This window comes from Rhinolophus sinicus, linkage group LG10, assembly GCF_036562045.2.
Source record: "Rhinolophus sinicus isolate RSC01 linkage group LG10, ASM3656204v1, whole genome shotgun sequence".
NCBI lineage: Eukaryota > Metazoa > Chordata > Mammalia > Chiroptera > Rhinolophidae > Rhinolophus > Rhinolophus sinicus.
This window is the reverse complement of record NC_133759.1, coordinates 33,292,515-33,309,087: the sequence shown is the minus strand read 5'-3', so window position 1 is coordinate 33,309,087 and position 16,573 is coordinate 33,292,515. Positions and strand designations below refer to the sequence as shown.

At 47.2% G+C, this 16,573-nt stretch overlaps 1 protein-coding gene across 1 annotated transcript in view; it reads right to left on the bottom strand.

Moving 5' to 3' along the window:
- Positions 1 to 16,219, bottom strand: part of LOC109444538 (serotransferrin) — a 46,748-nt gene extending 30,529 nt beyond the window's left edge. Inside the window, 11 exon segments of the mRNA XM_074312859.1 lie at positions 595 to 633; positions 1,223 to 1,313; positions 2,685 to 2,839; positions 4,122 to 4,299; positions 5,086 to 5,264; positions 5,807 to 5,862; positions 6,670 to 6,817; positions 7,538 to 7,714; positions 8,485 to 8,593; positions 13,995 to 14,167; positions 16,035 to 16,219. Coding sequence (XP_074168960.1) covers positions 595 to 633; positions 1,223 to 1,313; positions 2,685 to 2,839; positions 4,122 to 4,299; positions 5,086 to 5,264; positions 5,807 to 5,862; positions 6,670 to 6,817; positions 7,538 to 7,714; positions 8,485 to 8,593; positions 13,995 to 14,167; positions 16,035 to 16,077 — 1,348 coding nt within the window. The 5' untranslated portion in view covers positions 16,078 to 16,219.
- Positions 16,220 to 16,573: the final 354 nt, after the last annotated feature.

Sequence of the window (16,573 nt, the reverse complement as noted above, 5' to 3'; positions counted from 1 at the left end):
GCCCAATGCTCACCATGGTGTAAGACTTCCTGACTTGCTCCTACCCCATCTTTCCAGATCCACCTCAGCCAGAACCCTGGGCAAGAGCCAGGTTGGCCTGGGTTCGGGGTCCCAGCCCTGGCTGGGAGGCTGGGTAACTTCGTGCTCCTCACATCTGTGTAAGCCTCTCTCCTCTGCCCTGCCTGGCACAAATACGCAAGGCTCCTTGGCTGGTGCTAACTCTTATCTAAAACTGCAAGCCTAATGTCATGTGAGGCAGTCAGGAGTGGTGGGGAGGGTGTGGATTTGCTTGCTGGATATTGGAGTCTAGACAACTTGTGAAGTCTCTCAGCCATTGGTCCTCTAACGCATCCTTAGAGAATGAAAAGTCCTATCTTATAGGATTAAATGAGAAATCCTTTGTACAAGTCATGGCAAGCATAAAAGAGTAACCATAATTACCAATTACTATCTTTCCATGATTTTTTTGCATTCTTAAAATTGATGTCTTCCATGGCCTTATCTACTTTTGATTTGAATTTAAATGTACCTTCCCCTTTTCCAAAAGCAATGGGAATTTATCTTATACTCATGAGGTTACCAATCCCAACTCACCTTTCTCCGGTGTGTTCGTACACTCAGCGCCATGAATTTCTGGAGAAGAGAAAATGAAGAAGTCACTAAATACTCATTTATAGGTTGAAATTCATGCCTTTTCCATGTTGCAGATCAGACTAAAAAATCCAGGAAAACTACGTATCATCTATTCTCCAAAAGTCCAGGCTGTCTTGATTATGCAAATTCACTTTAACTCACTGGCCTCTGGGATTTAGCCCAAAATTGTGAATGTCAAGTTTCCTGTTCTGTCTGTCCTGTGGCCACAGTGACCCCTGCCAACTATACTTGAATTCTTGCACCAGGGCAATAGAAGTGTGTGTTTTGGATACACAAACACCTGCCAGGAATCCCAGCTGAGAATCCCAACTGTCCTCTGCATTGAGGTCACTTTTAGCTGGAACTTCGCAGTGTGAAGACTCCGTTTCTCCTGGTGGAAGGTATGATAGGAGAGCTATCCTTCAGGACGACTGTGGGATTAGAGGTGCGGGAGCCCAGAGTCTGGGAAGGTGGTGCTCGGTCAGCAAGAGCTTTATGGCTGATGTTGTGTGAATCAAGCTATGATGTTCCCCTGTCCTCCCTCCATGGCCCAGAGGAAATAAAACTGAGAGGCATCCCCTCCACTTACTGTAGTTCTCTGCCAGGACAGGCACCAGACCACACTTGCCCGCTATGTAGATAAACCCTCCATCCAAGCTCATGGCATCAGCTTCTCCTTTCTGCAAAGACACAGCACATCACAGCAGATGAAAAGAGGCCATTTCCTGTCCCATCTGCCCTTCCAGATGTTTCCTCTAAGCAGCATTCCCAGCACAGGTCACGAAGGACCAGGGAGACAGCCAGTGCTAGTTCTGGATCCCCAAAGGATCAGTCAGGCACACCCAGCATAAAAAATAAAATGTAGGTTCATTTTCACCCACATCATCATGATCAGCTCTGGGCACCTTGCTTAGTTTCTTCAGGAGCTAAGACCCACATTCAGTCCACCTGTCCTCTCGTAGGACACACTGTCCCAGAGACATCCTCACAACGCCTTTCTGACACCAAGAATTCTCATTTGTAAAATGGCCCAGTGGAGTCAGGAACCGGAGGCTGTGGCTGTGGGTAGAACGCCTCCTGGTGGGGCATCCAGCCCTGAAATTGTGTCCACGTAGGGGGTTGAGTGCTATTTCAGTGTGTGGTGCAGACGATATGTTCAATAAACAAAATGTATTCAAATGCTCTAGTTCTCAGATTTATTAAGATCTTAATTACAGAGATGCTTAAATTCAACAAGCTTGCCAAGCTTTCCATTGGGTCTGGCAATATATTTCTGGAAGTACACCCTAAAGGACTAATCAGATATGTGGACAAATAATGGGCAAAATGTATGTCGGTATAAACATGCAAGTATGCTTCATAATAGCAAAATGATAGAGACAGACTAAATGATGTAATAGATGGTATGGATAAATGGTTAAAACAAATTGCATCACAGCCACACTATGGACTAGATTACAACTTTAAAAGATCAGGTTTTCTAAAACTGATTTTGACACAGGAAAAGGTTCACTAGATATCAGGTAAAAAAAGCTGGGGGGGGGGGCGTGAACTAGCAAGCTGTCTATATGATATGATCCAATTAACAGAATTTTCCGAGATTATAACTACTACTTGTTTTCTTCTTTATATGGTTCAAGATTTTCAAACAACTGAAAGCAAACATGGAATACTCTTTAGATGAACAAAAGTAAACTTCTCCTTGCTTGCACCATCAACATGACCCTACCACACTCGTCATGGCACACCATGGGCCGCAGACACTCAGTGGGTCTCAGACACCCACACGGTGGTCCAGTCTCCCTAAGCAGACACTGCTCAGAGTGCCCTCTACCACGTGCTAATACCAGGAGGACATGGAGCTCTAAGGAGCCCATCAGATCTACAAGCTCCAAAGTACTGAAACTCCCGTGGGGCTGGGCTCCCACAGGGAGGGCAAGGTTCTTGTGAACCTGGGTTTTCATATCTTTCCCAGGAATACCCACTCAGCCTTAGGGACAGGCAGGCAGCAGTGGCAGGGCCACTGCCCTGTGGAGGCAGGAGTGACATACCATGATCTTGGCAATGCAGTCTTCAGTGGTCTCTGCTGATTCGCACTCTATTTTCCCTCCACTGTTTACGCTCCACTCATCGCACTTGCCCCTCTCATGGTGACCTATTGCACACCACTTCACCTTCTTGCACACATCCTTTGAGGTATCCTGGCCTAGGGCATAAGAAAGAGAATGGGGTTCCGATGGGGCACCAGAAGTTGACTGCTGTCTTCATGAAAATGCTGGGGTTTGCCAGCAATACACAAACAGATCCCATTCAAGGAATCAATCATCTTAGAAAGAAAAGCCAATAACAGTCTCTTAGAAAGAAACCATTTGAAGCTAAATCTAAATGATAAGTTGACTTATCATTTAGATTTAGCTTCAAATGGTTTCTTCTGAGAAGCCATCATCCTCCCAAACCCTGGGCACTCGCCATCACTTCAGGCTCGTTTTTCTTCCTCTTCTTTTTGAAATACACTCAGCCAGTTGAGCTGTTCTTATTTATTTGCTCATGGTTTATGGTCTGTTCCCTGTAGGAGAACATAAGCTTGGCCAGGGCAAGAACCCGGACTGTCTTTTTCTCCACAGCACCCTCATTGTTCAGGGTGGTGCATGGCTCGTGGTTAGCACAATAAATGTCTGCTGAATAAATGGACACCTACTTAACTTTCAGGGTCAGCGAGAGAGTCACTTCCTCAGGGAAACCTTACCTCCACCTCAAGACCTGGTTTTCTTTGTTGTCATGCTCTCCTAAGGCCATGATATTTTGTTCTGTTTTTTCTTTTCTTTTTTTTTTTTTTGCCTTCTTCCAAATAAATCTCTTATTTTTATTGAACCTTCAGTAGAATGACTATTCATTGAACATTTGTCTTCTTCACTAGTGAGAAAGTTTCATGATAGCAGAATCTACGTTTGTCTCACCTTTGTATACCTAGCACCCAGCACAGTTGCTGGCTAGATAATTGATAAATGTCTGTTGAAGGAATGAATGATCAAACTAACCTCCAATGACCCGAGGAAACTCAGGGCCAGGGTGGGCCTGTATAGAGCTCCAGCTGCACTATACCAAATGTTGGTCATAATACGGGCTACAGATGTGCAAGTTTGAAACAATTTTGTTCTCTCTGACTTACTTTGTGTTAGGCTAATTGGCTTCACAAAGCAGGTGGGGCACCATAATTTATACAGGGAAATAATGCTGGTATCAATCCAAGTCATTTTAAGCATGAATTTCATTTAATGCCCTTTGGTGACATCTCATGATGACGAAGGCCATTTAGCATCAGTCCAACACGAGGCAGCACAGGTAGGGCAGATAAGGGAACGTCAGGGCTGGCGTTTAGTACCTGGACAGACTCTATCACTGGTCCCTTCCCTAACCAGTTCTCCAAGCTTCTGCCCTCAGCAGGTTTCCATACTCCCAAGGTCACCTGATCCTTCCCAAGAACTTACGTGTCTCTTCCCTAAGATTCCTGATAGCAGTGACATACTCATATCCCAGGTACATCCAGGAGTCAATGTTAGAGGGAATCTTCAAAAACCCGTGGGCAGAGTCCCTAAACAGCAGGTCCTTGCCATGAGAAGAGCTGAAGAGCTGGAAGTCTGTAGATTTTTCTGTGCCATAATGTTCCTGTTTATAGCAAAACAATAGAGAATGGCTACATTGACAAGGTAGGCTGTGAAATGGGACTGAAGAAAACCAAAAAGCCCAGAAAACTAAGTGAAACCATGAAATTTTCAGGATGCCAGGAAAGAGGGGAGTCAGACCTGCTCTTTCCTCCCCATCACCTTTTCCACTCACAGCCCTCTGGGGGATATGCCACACCCTATTTCCCTGGACGTGTTTCTGTGCCTATCTTCCTGGCTGCATTGACGGCTCACTGAGTGTAAGAGAAGCATCTCCATCAGAGGCAGCACTGTGTGGTTGCCACTTAAACTCTTAATGGATGGATGGGAGGGCTGGATGACAGACAGTTGGCTCGGTTTTGGCATTCTCCTGCTCTACAGAAGTAAAGCCGGTGTGCACGCGACTCCCTTGCTCAGACTGAGGGACATTAGGAGAGAGATAGTTTCCTTTTGGGGAGGTCATGGAAGGCCTCATTGGGGAGGGGGTGTTTTCCCTTGTCCTAGAAGGAATGATTTAGGTGGAAAGAAATGGAATAGAGCAATAAACAGCATCTTCATGTCATCGGCCCAAAATGTAGGGGTCCGCAGACAATAATGCGGGACTAGGCTCTGTGTCACTCTTGAGAAGAGTCCTTGCTGGGTGCTTTTAGACAAATGGATGATGTGTGGCATGGTTCCCACTATGTCCTGAAGATAGAAAGTTCTACAGTGGCAATAAGGGAATGAAAGAAAATGCCCCCAAATCTAAGCAAGGACTACTAAGCAGGAGGGAGGATGGTGGATTTGGTACCTGGGCCTGGCTGAGAAGCTCCCAGATCAGGTCCTCCTTGCCACCCACACTTCGGGCCACCACAGCATTGGAAGGGACGCTGGACAGGTGGCACTCCTCATATTTGTCCACCGGCTTCCGGGTGTTGTCCTTGCAGAGCAGCTCATACTGGTCCCTGTCAGCCTGGTGTGGCAGGCTCTCTGGGGGAAGAAATCCCACATAAACCTACTGCAGGCAGAGCCATCAGCTGTGGTACCGCCCCCCGCCACGCCCCAATCCCTTGCAGTCCCATTGAATCATAAAGTATGTGAGCTGAGATGCCTGCAGTGAACATTGAGGGCCAGTGAACATGAGGAAACTGACTTGCTCAAGTTCCCACAGCCAGTTACAGGCAAGGAAGTTTCTGATACCCAGTGCAGAGGTGACTGCCCGACACCCCGCAATTGGTCTCATCTCAGCAGGCCAACTACAGGTGAAGGTTGGCCAGACCTACCCTAAATCCCTTGCTATGGCAACCCTGACCAGGAGGAAGAGTCCCTGTATCCAGGAGAACGAATGATGCAAAGAGGCCCAGGAATCCGGGTGGGACCCCACAGGCACAAAGCTGTGCACAGGTAGGAACCCAAGCAATGAGAAAGGAGGAACACACTGTGCTCATGTCTGACTACTGAGCATGAAAAGGGGGCAGGTAAAGAGAAGGCCCACTCCTGGGAGGGGATCTGCACATTCTTCTGTCACTTACCCAGTACCGCTGGGTGCTTGACAAAGGCCACGTCCCCAGCATCATCCTGCAGACACCTGTGAGCAGAGACACATTAGGAGAGTTCCTGCAGGACAGGCCCTTCTCCTCAAGCCTGAGGGTCTGGTCACACTGTCCAGCTCTGGGACAAGGGGACAGTCCAGTGGAGGCCAGTACAGCCCACAGCACAGGAAGCACCATGTGACACTGATATCCGGGGTACCACCGGGGGGAGTGGGAATGGGGGGTGAACTCACAGGACCTAGAGGTCCCCTGCCGTGTGCCTTAAAGCAGGACAACGGCCTGGAAGATGTTTTAGTACAGAGAAGAATTACAAAACTTCTGAAATGCATGATAAGGGCATAGTATCTCCTGAGGGAAGAAAGGTGCACCTAGCTGGCTGTGAAACTTTAGGATATAACCAAGGAAAAGCAAGAAGCGAGAAATGAGCCAAATGAGCCATTCACACCAAGGTCACGGGGGAGGCAGGAGAGAGGTCATTGCGAGCAGGTGACACTGCTGCAATAGAGAGCAGAGGGTCTATCACTGAAGAACGGCTTGGACATTAGGGAAGCCTGTCCCTTTGGGCTCTGCCCAATACAGGGAGAGGACACACTGACCAGGTTCAAGGGCTCTGGGGAGACAGAGGGTCCCCAGGAGAGGGGTTTCGTTATCGATGTCACATGAGGGAAGAGGCACTGACTGGCCTAGGGAGTCCAAGCAGAATCACTGAGTCACTGTGAGGGGACTAGGCCTCCTGAACACCCCTGTTGTATGATGGGCTCTGCTGTGACTCAGGGAGGGATTCCTGGCCTGAGGACATTGAACGCTTTGGCTGCCGTGGAGCAGCGGCCAGTCTCACTCACTTGATGGCACCGGCGGGGCCAAAGTATGGTTCCTGGGCAGAGCAGGCACACTTGTCTGTTCCTTTACCCGCACACAGTTGACACAGTTTGGGGAAGGCCGTCTGATCTGCACATGGGACACAGCTGCCCGCGAAGAAGTTGGCCACTGCTGCTCAGCACAGAGACAGGGAACACACAGCATGAGACAGCCTGGCCAGAGGCAAGAATGGCTTCTGCCCCGGCTCAAGGGTGCACAGGGAGTGACCAGAACAGACCAGAGGCCAGTCCCCGCCTGCCCGTATGTGTGGCCCCCCTTTAAGATCAAGGGATTCCAAAAAGGCACGTGTTAACTTCTATCCTTCCACCATCATCCCCACCAACCAATGCCTGTCGCAGGTTGCTGTCAGCTCCCCTCCCTGCATTGACAGCCTGGAACAGCTCAGAGAGAGTTCTCCCCTGGAAGCCATGCCTGGGAGATGGGACACCTGCCTGGAGAGGGGCAGGCCAAGCTCAGGGCCAGTGGGTGGCCACCAGAGAAAGCCCCAGCAGATTGGGAAACACATCAGCCACAGAGAGGAAAGCACCCCAGGGAGGGGGCAACAGGGCCCAGCCATCTTGGCCCTGCTGAGCCTCTGTCACGCCTGATGACCTCGCCCCACTCCTCAGGAGCCCCTGCTAGGGGGTTGGGAGCTGAGAGAAGACAGCTGACACCTCCCAAGGGCTGCTGTGCAGCAGACCCGACAAGTTTAAAGCTGGGTAACTCCTACCTCCACCCCAAGAGTCATCACACACGGTCACCTGACCATGTCTGAGTGACAGCCGTGTGGCTTGTGTGGGCATCTAAAGAAGGGACATCTGCCTGAAGACACTCGCCCTCCTGCCCGCTTACCTTTCTCAAGAGGTTCACGTGGCTCAGGCAATTGCCAGTAAAGTGTGCCGATGGGGATGTTCCAGCCAGAGGATCTGTGAAGGCCTGTGTGGCAGGACTTCTTGCCTTGGAGCTGGTTCAGCTGGAAGTTGCTGCCCTTCTTCACCAAGGCAACGGCATAATAGCGGTTTTCGGGATCTGCAAAGACACAGAGCAAATGGATGATGCTCAACCTGGGCCACAGGGAAACTCTGCTCATCACTCCTGACGAGGGAAGGGGACCTAAAGGACACACAGCATGTCCTGTAAAGAGGGCGGGATCAGAATCCCTTTCTCAGGCTCACAGGGAAAGAAGGAACCACAGAGGGGCCATTTGTGACAACCCTCCAGGCAATCACAGGGAGAAGAGGGCCGTGTGCACATGAGCCGGAAATGCATTCTGCTCCTTGGCCCTGCAGGGTGTCTGCCTGTACCTCCCAACCAAAGCCACCAGGAGATGGAGCTGGAGCATAAAGGCCACATTTCTGACTCGCTCTGAGTACTTCCTGTTCCCTGACATGGGCCCAGGAACAGTCAGTTTACTGTCACAAGAGACACAGGCTTTTGGGGCTCTGAGTGTGTGCTCCAGTGTGCTCTCCTCTGTGTGTGCCATCTGTGGTTCTAGGAAGACGTCTCTATAAGCTCCGACCACAATGGTTCGGGTCAGGCTGCACACAGCTTGCTCTGATTCTTCAGAGAGCACATTTCCTGGCTCAGAAGGTCAGTGTCAGGAGCACCAGTCCTCAATCAGCCCAAAGCCCCAGAGGCCTTTGAGGTGGCCCTTAGGGCCACTCATTCCCCACTGACTCCCCAATGGGGAACGCTCAGCACTATCTAATCTCCATTACCTGCCTAAACAAGACAAGACTCTGCATCCCCCAGGAGAGAACAAGGGCCGCAAACCCTCTTCTGGGCCCGTGAGAACTTACTTTCTTTTGTCCCATAGTTCTCTGCCACTACAGGCTTCAGGTTGTAGGGAGCCAGGCCAGCCTCAAACACCAAACCTGCGTCCAACGTCACAGCATCGGCTTCGTTTGCCTGAAAGGGAACAGACCAGACGCTAATGAAGCCCTCACTTTAAGAAGGCACCTCTAAGCCGGGATGAGTGGGGGGTGACTGGGGGGGCTTCTTGGATCTGGGACCAGAAAATCCCTCAACTTGGCCAGACCACACACCACACCATGAGCTTCAGTTGACTTGACCTCCCTGTGAGGGGATTGGTCACAATATAGATTCCTGTTCCTCCTGCACAGAGGAAGGAATGGATTCTTTTTCTTCTCCCTAGTGAAATGTCTGGTTCTTGACCCAGAAACCTATGTGTGGTCTTCTAGGATCAACCTGAGTTACGGAGGCTTCCCCTGGCAGGACTCATGGGGCAAAGCTGCCCTCCCCACCCCAGACTGGGTGCACAGCCCACGCACTACAGGCTCTGGAAGGGGGTTGCCGTCAACCACTCAGGTCCGCCTGCCGGGACGTGCTCTTCCACGTGTTTACATTGAGAACCCAAGAGCTTTTGTTTGGTGACCTCTTTACCTTGAGCCTTCAGCTGAGGTCTTTCTCAGGCACCACTGTGAAGCCATCCTTATGGGGGAGTGGAGCTTTGACAACACTCTTCTCCACTCTGATTCACTACTCAGTACCTTTCCTCCTACCCTGGGTCTATATAGCTGCAGGAGTCTTTCATTCACGGGTTTGGGGTTTCTTTGGGTTTAACTTCTTGCTTTATTCTGAATTAAGTGTTGAACGATTATTACATCCTTTATGGCTCATTATTCATTTAATCTTAACTACTCAGATATGGCATAGCTCACCACTGTCTTAATCAGCTGCATTTGCACATTGAAAAATAGAGACATAGAAAGTTCACCTCACTTCCTCAGCCCACATAGCTAGTAAGTCATGGAGCTGGGGTTTAAATCCAGGCACTATGGGTGTATTTCTTACATTACACTGTTACCCACTGCATGTTGTTGCTATTATTATTTTAGTTTCTGCTTTGACTAAATCTCATCTTTAAAATAATAGTTCACTTGATATATTGTAGGTGCATTCCCACTGGGTCTAGAATTTATATTTTCTTAAAGTGAGAAGCACTGTTTTTTAATATAAACACTTACTAATATATTTCTATTGCCTTTTTCCCCAACTATCTTTGATCAAAATAATTTTTCCAGTGGGGCGGCCAATTGGCTCAGTTAGTTAGAGCTCGCGCTCTTAACAACTAGGTTGCCGTTTCAATTCTCACATGGGATGGTGGGCTGTGCCCCCTGCAAGTAAAAATTGAAAATGGCAACTGAACTTGGAACTGAGCTGCACCCTCCAAAACTAGATTGAAGGACAACAACTTGGAGCTGATGGGCCCTGGAGAAACACACTGTTCCCCAATATTCCCCAATTTAAAAATTAATTAATTAATTAATCATTTTTCTAGAAGCTCTTACCAGTACTGTATGAATAGTTCTTGTTAATTAAATTATAAGGCAGAAGCTAAAACTCCATGACCTATGTCACGTTACAGGTAAGTAGTAAGACAACAGTATTTCTAAGTGAAATAAAATAATAATGTAAGCCAAACTATATATTTGTCTACCTGAAACTTTTATTTTTAATGTTGGGGTTGTTTTATTATAATAAAATAAATAACATAAAATTTACCATTGAACAATTTTGAAGTGTACAATCTTTGAGGCTTTCTTCGTATCACAAGAGGTATGTGAAACCTCCAGAGACTCTCCACACCCACCCCACACACTGTAGGGTAGGAAGAAAAAGCAAAGAAACAAGAATATTTCCCAGGGCAGTGAGGTTAGGGCTTTCTTAGCCAAGACACCAGGATTCTGGGCAGGAATCACTGGAACTACAGGGGCTCAGGAACCAAGAAGTGAAGACCTCACTCATGGGGTCCACAGGAGAAGCAGGGATTCTGAAGGGAACCTAAACCAGTAGGGAAGGGGAAGATTACAATCAAGCATTACCTCCCAGGTGCAGATAAGCAAACCCAGAGGAAGGTAAGCCACAACGGTGGGGATCAACAGCAACAACAGACGTGGGCCCTCAAGAGATGTGGAGGTTGGAACTGTCAGATGCAATGGAGGAGAGCTACCTATGAAGTATTTTGTTTTATGTACAAAGTGAAGGCTACAATCATAGGCATAAGCATAGAAAAAGAAAGTAGCGGGATAAAAAGGAAAAAATTAACTGGTACTTCTAGAAACAAAAATATAAATTTGAAATCCAAAAGTAAATCATGGCCAACGAGTGATTAGACGTGGTTAAAGAGAGAATTAGTGAACTAGGAGCTGTATCTGAAGAATTTATCCTGGATGCTGCCAAAGAGAAGCGCAGATGATAGAAATCATAAAAGAAGGATTAAATGATATGGAGGATAGATTTTTAAAAGTCATCCGGAATCCTAGAATTTCAAAGAAAAAATGGAAAGACTGAAGAAAAGGCAGTATTTAAGAGATAATGGCTTCAAATTATCCAGAACTGAAGAAAAACATGACTCCACAGATCCAATATACCCTAAGCAGAATAGGTACCAGGATTTCTACAACTGGAAATATCATAGTGAATCTGTGCAACATCATAGACCAAGGAAATGAAATCTCAAAATTAGCCAGAGAGAAGGTGATTGAAAGAATGACAGGACAGCACCAGACTTCTCACTGGCTACAATGGAAGTCAGGAGGCAGTGGCATAATATTTTAAACACTGTGAAAACATCAAACTAGAATGATACATTCAGCAAAATTACCACTCAAGGATAAAGGAGAGAGTAAAGCATTTGCAGCGAAAACAAACAAGCAAGGAACTGGGAGAGTTTAACACCAAGAGATTCACTCTAAAGGATCATCAAAAGGACATATTTTAAGAAGTAAACATATCCCAGAAAGATGGTCTGAAATATGAGAACAAATGGTGAACAGATTAAATGGGGAAAATGTAGGTAAATCCAAATATTTCTCTCTCTCCCCATCTCTCTCTGTCTCTTTCTCTCTCTCTCTCTGAGTATGTACATACACACATATACATAGACACAGACACACACACACATATACATATAAATATATTTATGTTATTATATAGTGTCTACAGATACATAAAGTATCTACATTATGGGGTTAAAAAGATAGACACATAAAAAAAGATAGACATAAATATTAAATAATAATATCTAAACAGGGAAGAGGTAATTCCAGAGTACTTTTATTATTTGGCAAGGGGGTGGGGGTCAGCATTATTTTACTATAACACTTTGGTAAGCTAAAAGTATATAGTAAAAATTTAAGACAAATCATTAAAGAATATAAATAAAGTGTTTAAATTCGCAACCAATGGGAGACAGTGGAATAAAGGGAAAACAATGCAAATGAACACATATATACACTCTCAAATTTCAAAAATTCAGAAATTGGGGAACACAGAACAAAGAGAAAATGAAAAGGTAATATGGTAGAAATAAGTCCAAATTTATCCATAACAACAATAATTATTAATAGTCTAATTTACCATATAAAACAAATGAGATTGTCAGATTGCATTAATAAGCAAAATCCAGAAATATAGTTTTTAAAAGTCACACCTGAAACATAGATTTATAGAAAGTTGAAAATAAAGGAGTGGAAAAATTACAGGAGAAGATTACTAACCAAAAGAAAGTTGATGTAGTATGTTAATACCAGAAAAGCAAAGTTTAGTCAAAAAGCACTACGAGCGGTAGAGATTATATCATAATCATAAAATATTAAATTCACTAACAATGATATGGATTATTCTCCCATATCCTGCTAGTGGAAGTAGAAATTGAAATAACCACATTGGGTTTGCTTACAAATCAATACATTTGGCATTGTCTTAAAAATCAAATACTGACATATCCCATGGCTCAGCAAGTCTGCCCCTACATATAAATTCAAGAGAAACTTTTAATATTTGTATCCCTGGAGATTTGTATAAAAGTATTCCTCAAGTCCTGATTACAATAACAAAAACTGAAAACAACCCGAATGTTAATGATGGGAAAAGAACAAATAAATTGTGGTATACTAACATAATGGATTATTGTAGAGCTCTGAAAATAAATGAACAATAGCTACATTCAACAACATGGGTGAATCCTAGCATAATATTGAGGAGGAAAAAGCAATATGAGAAGGCAACACAGAGTAATGTTATCTTTACAAATTTTTTAAGAAGCAAAACTATGCAATCATTCACACATACCTACATAAGTCTTAAAACTGAAATAATGCAATAATTCTTAGGATTCTCTGGGGAAACACATAGGTCACTGTAAGTAGGGCCAGTGGGTAACAGCCCCCCAAGTGGTGCCATTCCCATAGAATCCAATGCTGCCACACAGTAGTCCTAGAAGTAAGCTATTGGCAGTGACGAAGTTTAGAGAACCTGTGGTGGGTCATGGATAGTATTATTTTGTATTTTAACATATTTAAAAATAAAGGGGTATGCATAGATCAAAGCTGAACATGTGTCATAATTCAAAGGTTACAATTAAGCCACGATAAGAATTGAGGTCCAATTTGAAAGAAAGAAACAGAACAGACCAGTTGTTTATACCAAATCAGTGATTCCCTGAGGCTCCTTCTGGCCGAGTCTACCTCTCCCACCTCATCGCTCCTTCCAGTCTCCTGCTTGCTCTCCTCTGTCTCGGGCCCTTTGCACACGCTGTTGTGTACTTCCTAGAATATTCTACCCAAGGCTCTTGGCATCCTTACCCATGCTCATCCCTGGGGTCTCAGCTTCATTGTTCTCTCTCAGGGAGATTGTCCCTGAAACCCAGGTCAAAGCAAGTTTCCTCTGAAAGTCTGTCAGAACATTCTACTTTTCCCCCTCACTGTACTTCACACAATTTGGAATTACATGTCTACTTGTTGGCACGTTTTTCTTCTCTCCTAACTAGACTGTAAGCTCCTCAAGAGTAAAGACCATGTGTTGAGATTCACCACTGCAGCCCCACTGCCCAGCACAGGGTCTGACACACGTTCAAATGAGCAGGAACAATGGTGAAGGAGTGAAGAGGATTTGGGAAAGTCTAAGAACAAAGGACAAGCCGTCATCTGCAATCATGACACTGTTAGTTCTCATCCCTGTGAGTGTCATGCAGCTACTTCCCAGGGTGTATGAGGAACTTACAAAACAATGGGGTAAGACTACTTTGATGCAAACAGCCATTTTTGTTTCTTGCATTCAGAGAACATAATACCTCAAAGCTGTCACCTTTCAGAATGCATTGGATTTTGCTTTAAGACTTGTTAAAGATGATCGCTGCTACTTCCATTTCTACAGTGATGATACTATCAGTGGGGCTGACTGCCCACACACCAGCCTCCTACATGTGAGTACAGAATTGGTCCAGCACCAGGACCATGAGAAAGTATGGACGCCTTCCACTCTCCTTCAGGCAGCAGCGACTTACCATGATGGCCTTGATGCACTCAAGGGAGGAGGTTTTCTTCACACAGGTAACAAGAGGGCCCGTCTCAGGAAGGACTTTTTTCATACTGTCACGGAAACTGGAGCACTTGTTGGCCTCCTGATTTGAGATGGTGCACCATCTCACCGTTTTGTCGGGGACAGCCAGACACAGCCCTAGGGGAGAAAGGCCAGAGGTTCCTGTGCCAGTGGAAGTGGCAGCAGCACCTCTGAAGGGACTTGAAGGCTCTACCCCCTCTGTCCTGTCCTCCTCCCACTCCTGTCTGTGAACAACGAAGGGTACACGTTCCACTGCATTCTGAGACTGGGAACAGGAGAAGGGAAACCTAATGACCACCTAATTTCCCATTCGCCACGCTGTACTGGCCTGAGGGATGCCAGCTTGACCTTTGGCTCTCAACTGGAGACCACAATCTGCTCCTCTGTGTTCTCCGTGCCTCCTTCCCTCCCCATCATGGGGTTGCAGTGGAACATAAGCCTCATCGAGGTGACAGGGCATTTTCAGTCATTTGAAGGCATTGGCTCACTACCACAACTTGGGGAAACCAGCAAAGTAGGAATGCCCATTTTTAAGAGGAGGAAACTGTGCTTTACCGAGTGTCCACCAGACTATTAGTGGCCAAGACGGGCCTAGAAACTGGTCTCCAAACTTTGGTCTCTGCCCAGGGAACAAAAGAAGATGGCATTCTGAGTGATTTACATCTGCTTGGCCAGTAGATAGGGGTAAGTGAATGATGAGATAATGAATTTGCCTGTGACACTCATCTGTCGTCCTCTGTTGCAGGAATAACTAGAAACTCCATATATTCAATGGATCTCTCTGTTTCCAATGGCCCTCAATTCTCGCCAGTCTTGTGGGCTGCCAGTAGAAGAAGCTGGAGCCCCCCGTGTCTGTAGCTACTAAAATCCATGTGGTTGCAGATGTGTTGTCCCCATCATGTGAGCTGTGGCACTGTCTCCAAAGCCCTCTTCTGTCCACTCTCTGTGGATCAACAGTAGAGGGCTGACTCAGGTAATACGATGCATGTCCACAAAGCACAGAGCAGAAGAGGGGGAGGGCACCAGTGCCCCAGGATGCATAAAGAGGGCCACAGGGAGCTTACCGCCCCAACCACCCCTTATCCCACCTCTGTCCCAGGAAATCACAGGAGACCTCAGGAGTCAGCGGCAGAGCTTCCCGGCACAGCCCCTCCCGGGGTCCCAAAGGCAGGAATTTGTCTCTAGGCATTTAGGTTGCACAGCCCTGCGAAGTGTGGGGGGTGGAAGGTGGGGACGGGGCAAAGGCAAACAATGTGGGACCGTCTCTTAAGGGTAAACTTTTTCAAGAGAGACAAATGACTAAATGTAGATGTCTCGAAAGGTGCACCAAATGCACCGTGAGTGGCAGGCAACAGTTAGAGGACAAAGGAGGCTCAACAATCTCAGGCGGTGATGCGAGTGGGAGAGGCCATCCAGTGACAGGCCCCACGCAGGGACCTATGGCCTCAGTTACCCTCACAGGACCCTCCCAGGCAGGGCTCTACTCCCCTTCTCACAGGTGAGGACCCAAGGAGTCTGGCTTCACAGCCCACGCTCCAAACGCCTCGGCAGCGCTGCCTCATTAGCAAGGACAGCATCAGCAGCACGGCCTCCCGTGGGACATCCCACTGCCAAGGGCAGGAGATCAGGTCCCGGGAGGCCTTCAGTGCCAGGCTAACCAGTCTGGGCAAAGGGATTTGATAAACCGTGATGGGGGCGCTCTAATGTATCGTATTCCACTGCAAGATTTACTGGACAACGAGGAGGAAGAAGCGAGAAGAGCATGAAAAAGTGGCAGAGGCACAGGCCCGACGAGCAGGTTCACGCTGGCACAGAGCTGTGTCTGCTTGCGCTAAAGCCGGTGCAGGAGGGCTGCAGGGAGGAGCTAAGGAAAGGCTCCGGTGCTCCCAGACCAAAGCGGAGCCCAGGACGAGCTATGGCGGGGTGTGGGGTGCAAGGGGCGCCCGGGCTGACGACTCGGCGGGTTTCCGCTCGCCACACTCACCCAGGACCGCGCAGGCCAGCAGGGCGCGGACGGCGAGCCTCATCTTCGCGGGTCTGCGGTGTGGAGCAGCGAGCACAGACCCACCGGCTTCTGCGCTGCCTCTCTGCGTCCCGTGCCCCTTTTATCTCCCGCCGAGTGGGCCAAGCACAATCTTTGACCTCCTGTGTTTGCGCAGCCCGCTTGCTCAATCACCCTTCATCCCTCCCCTTTCATTCCTCGCCCCCGCCGATCACCTCATTTCCTGAGCTCTGCGACAGACCCGTGGATGGAATCCAGCACACAAAAATGCTGATTGGAAGGAAATTAAAGAAAAAGCAATCCCTTGTTAATGTGCACTCCCTCTGTGCCAGGAACGGAACTGCAGAGGGTAGGGGTGGGGGTGGCTGTGCTCCTGAATCCCTGCATGGCACAGCTGGTCGTACACCAGTCCTACGTGCTCATTCCACAGATGGAAGAGGGAAGAAAACCCCCACCCCAATCCAGACTGGAACTGGAGAATGACCTTCCTGAAACAGGGCATCAAGGAATTATAAAGCTGG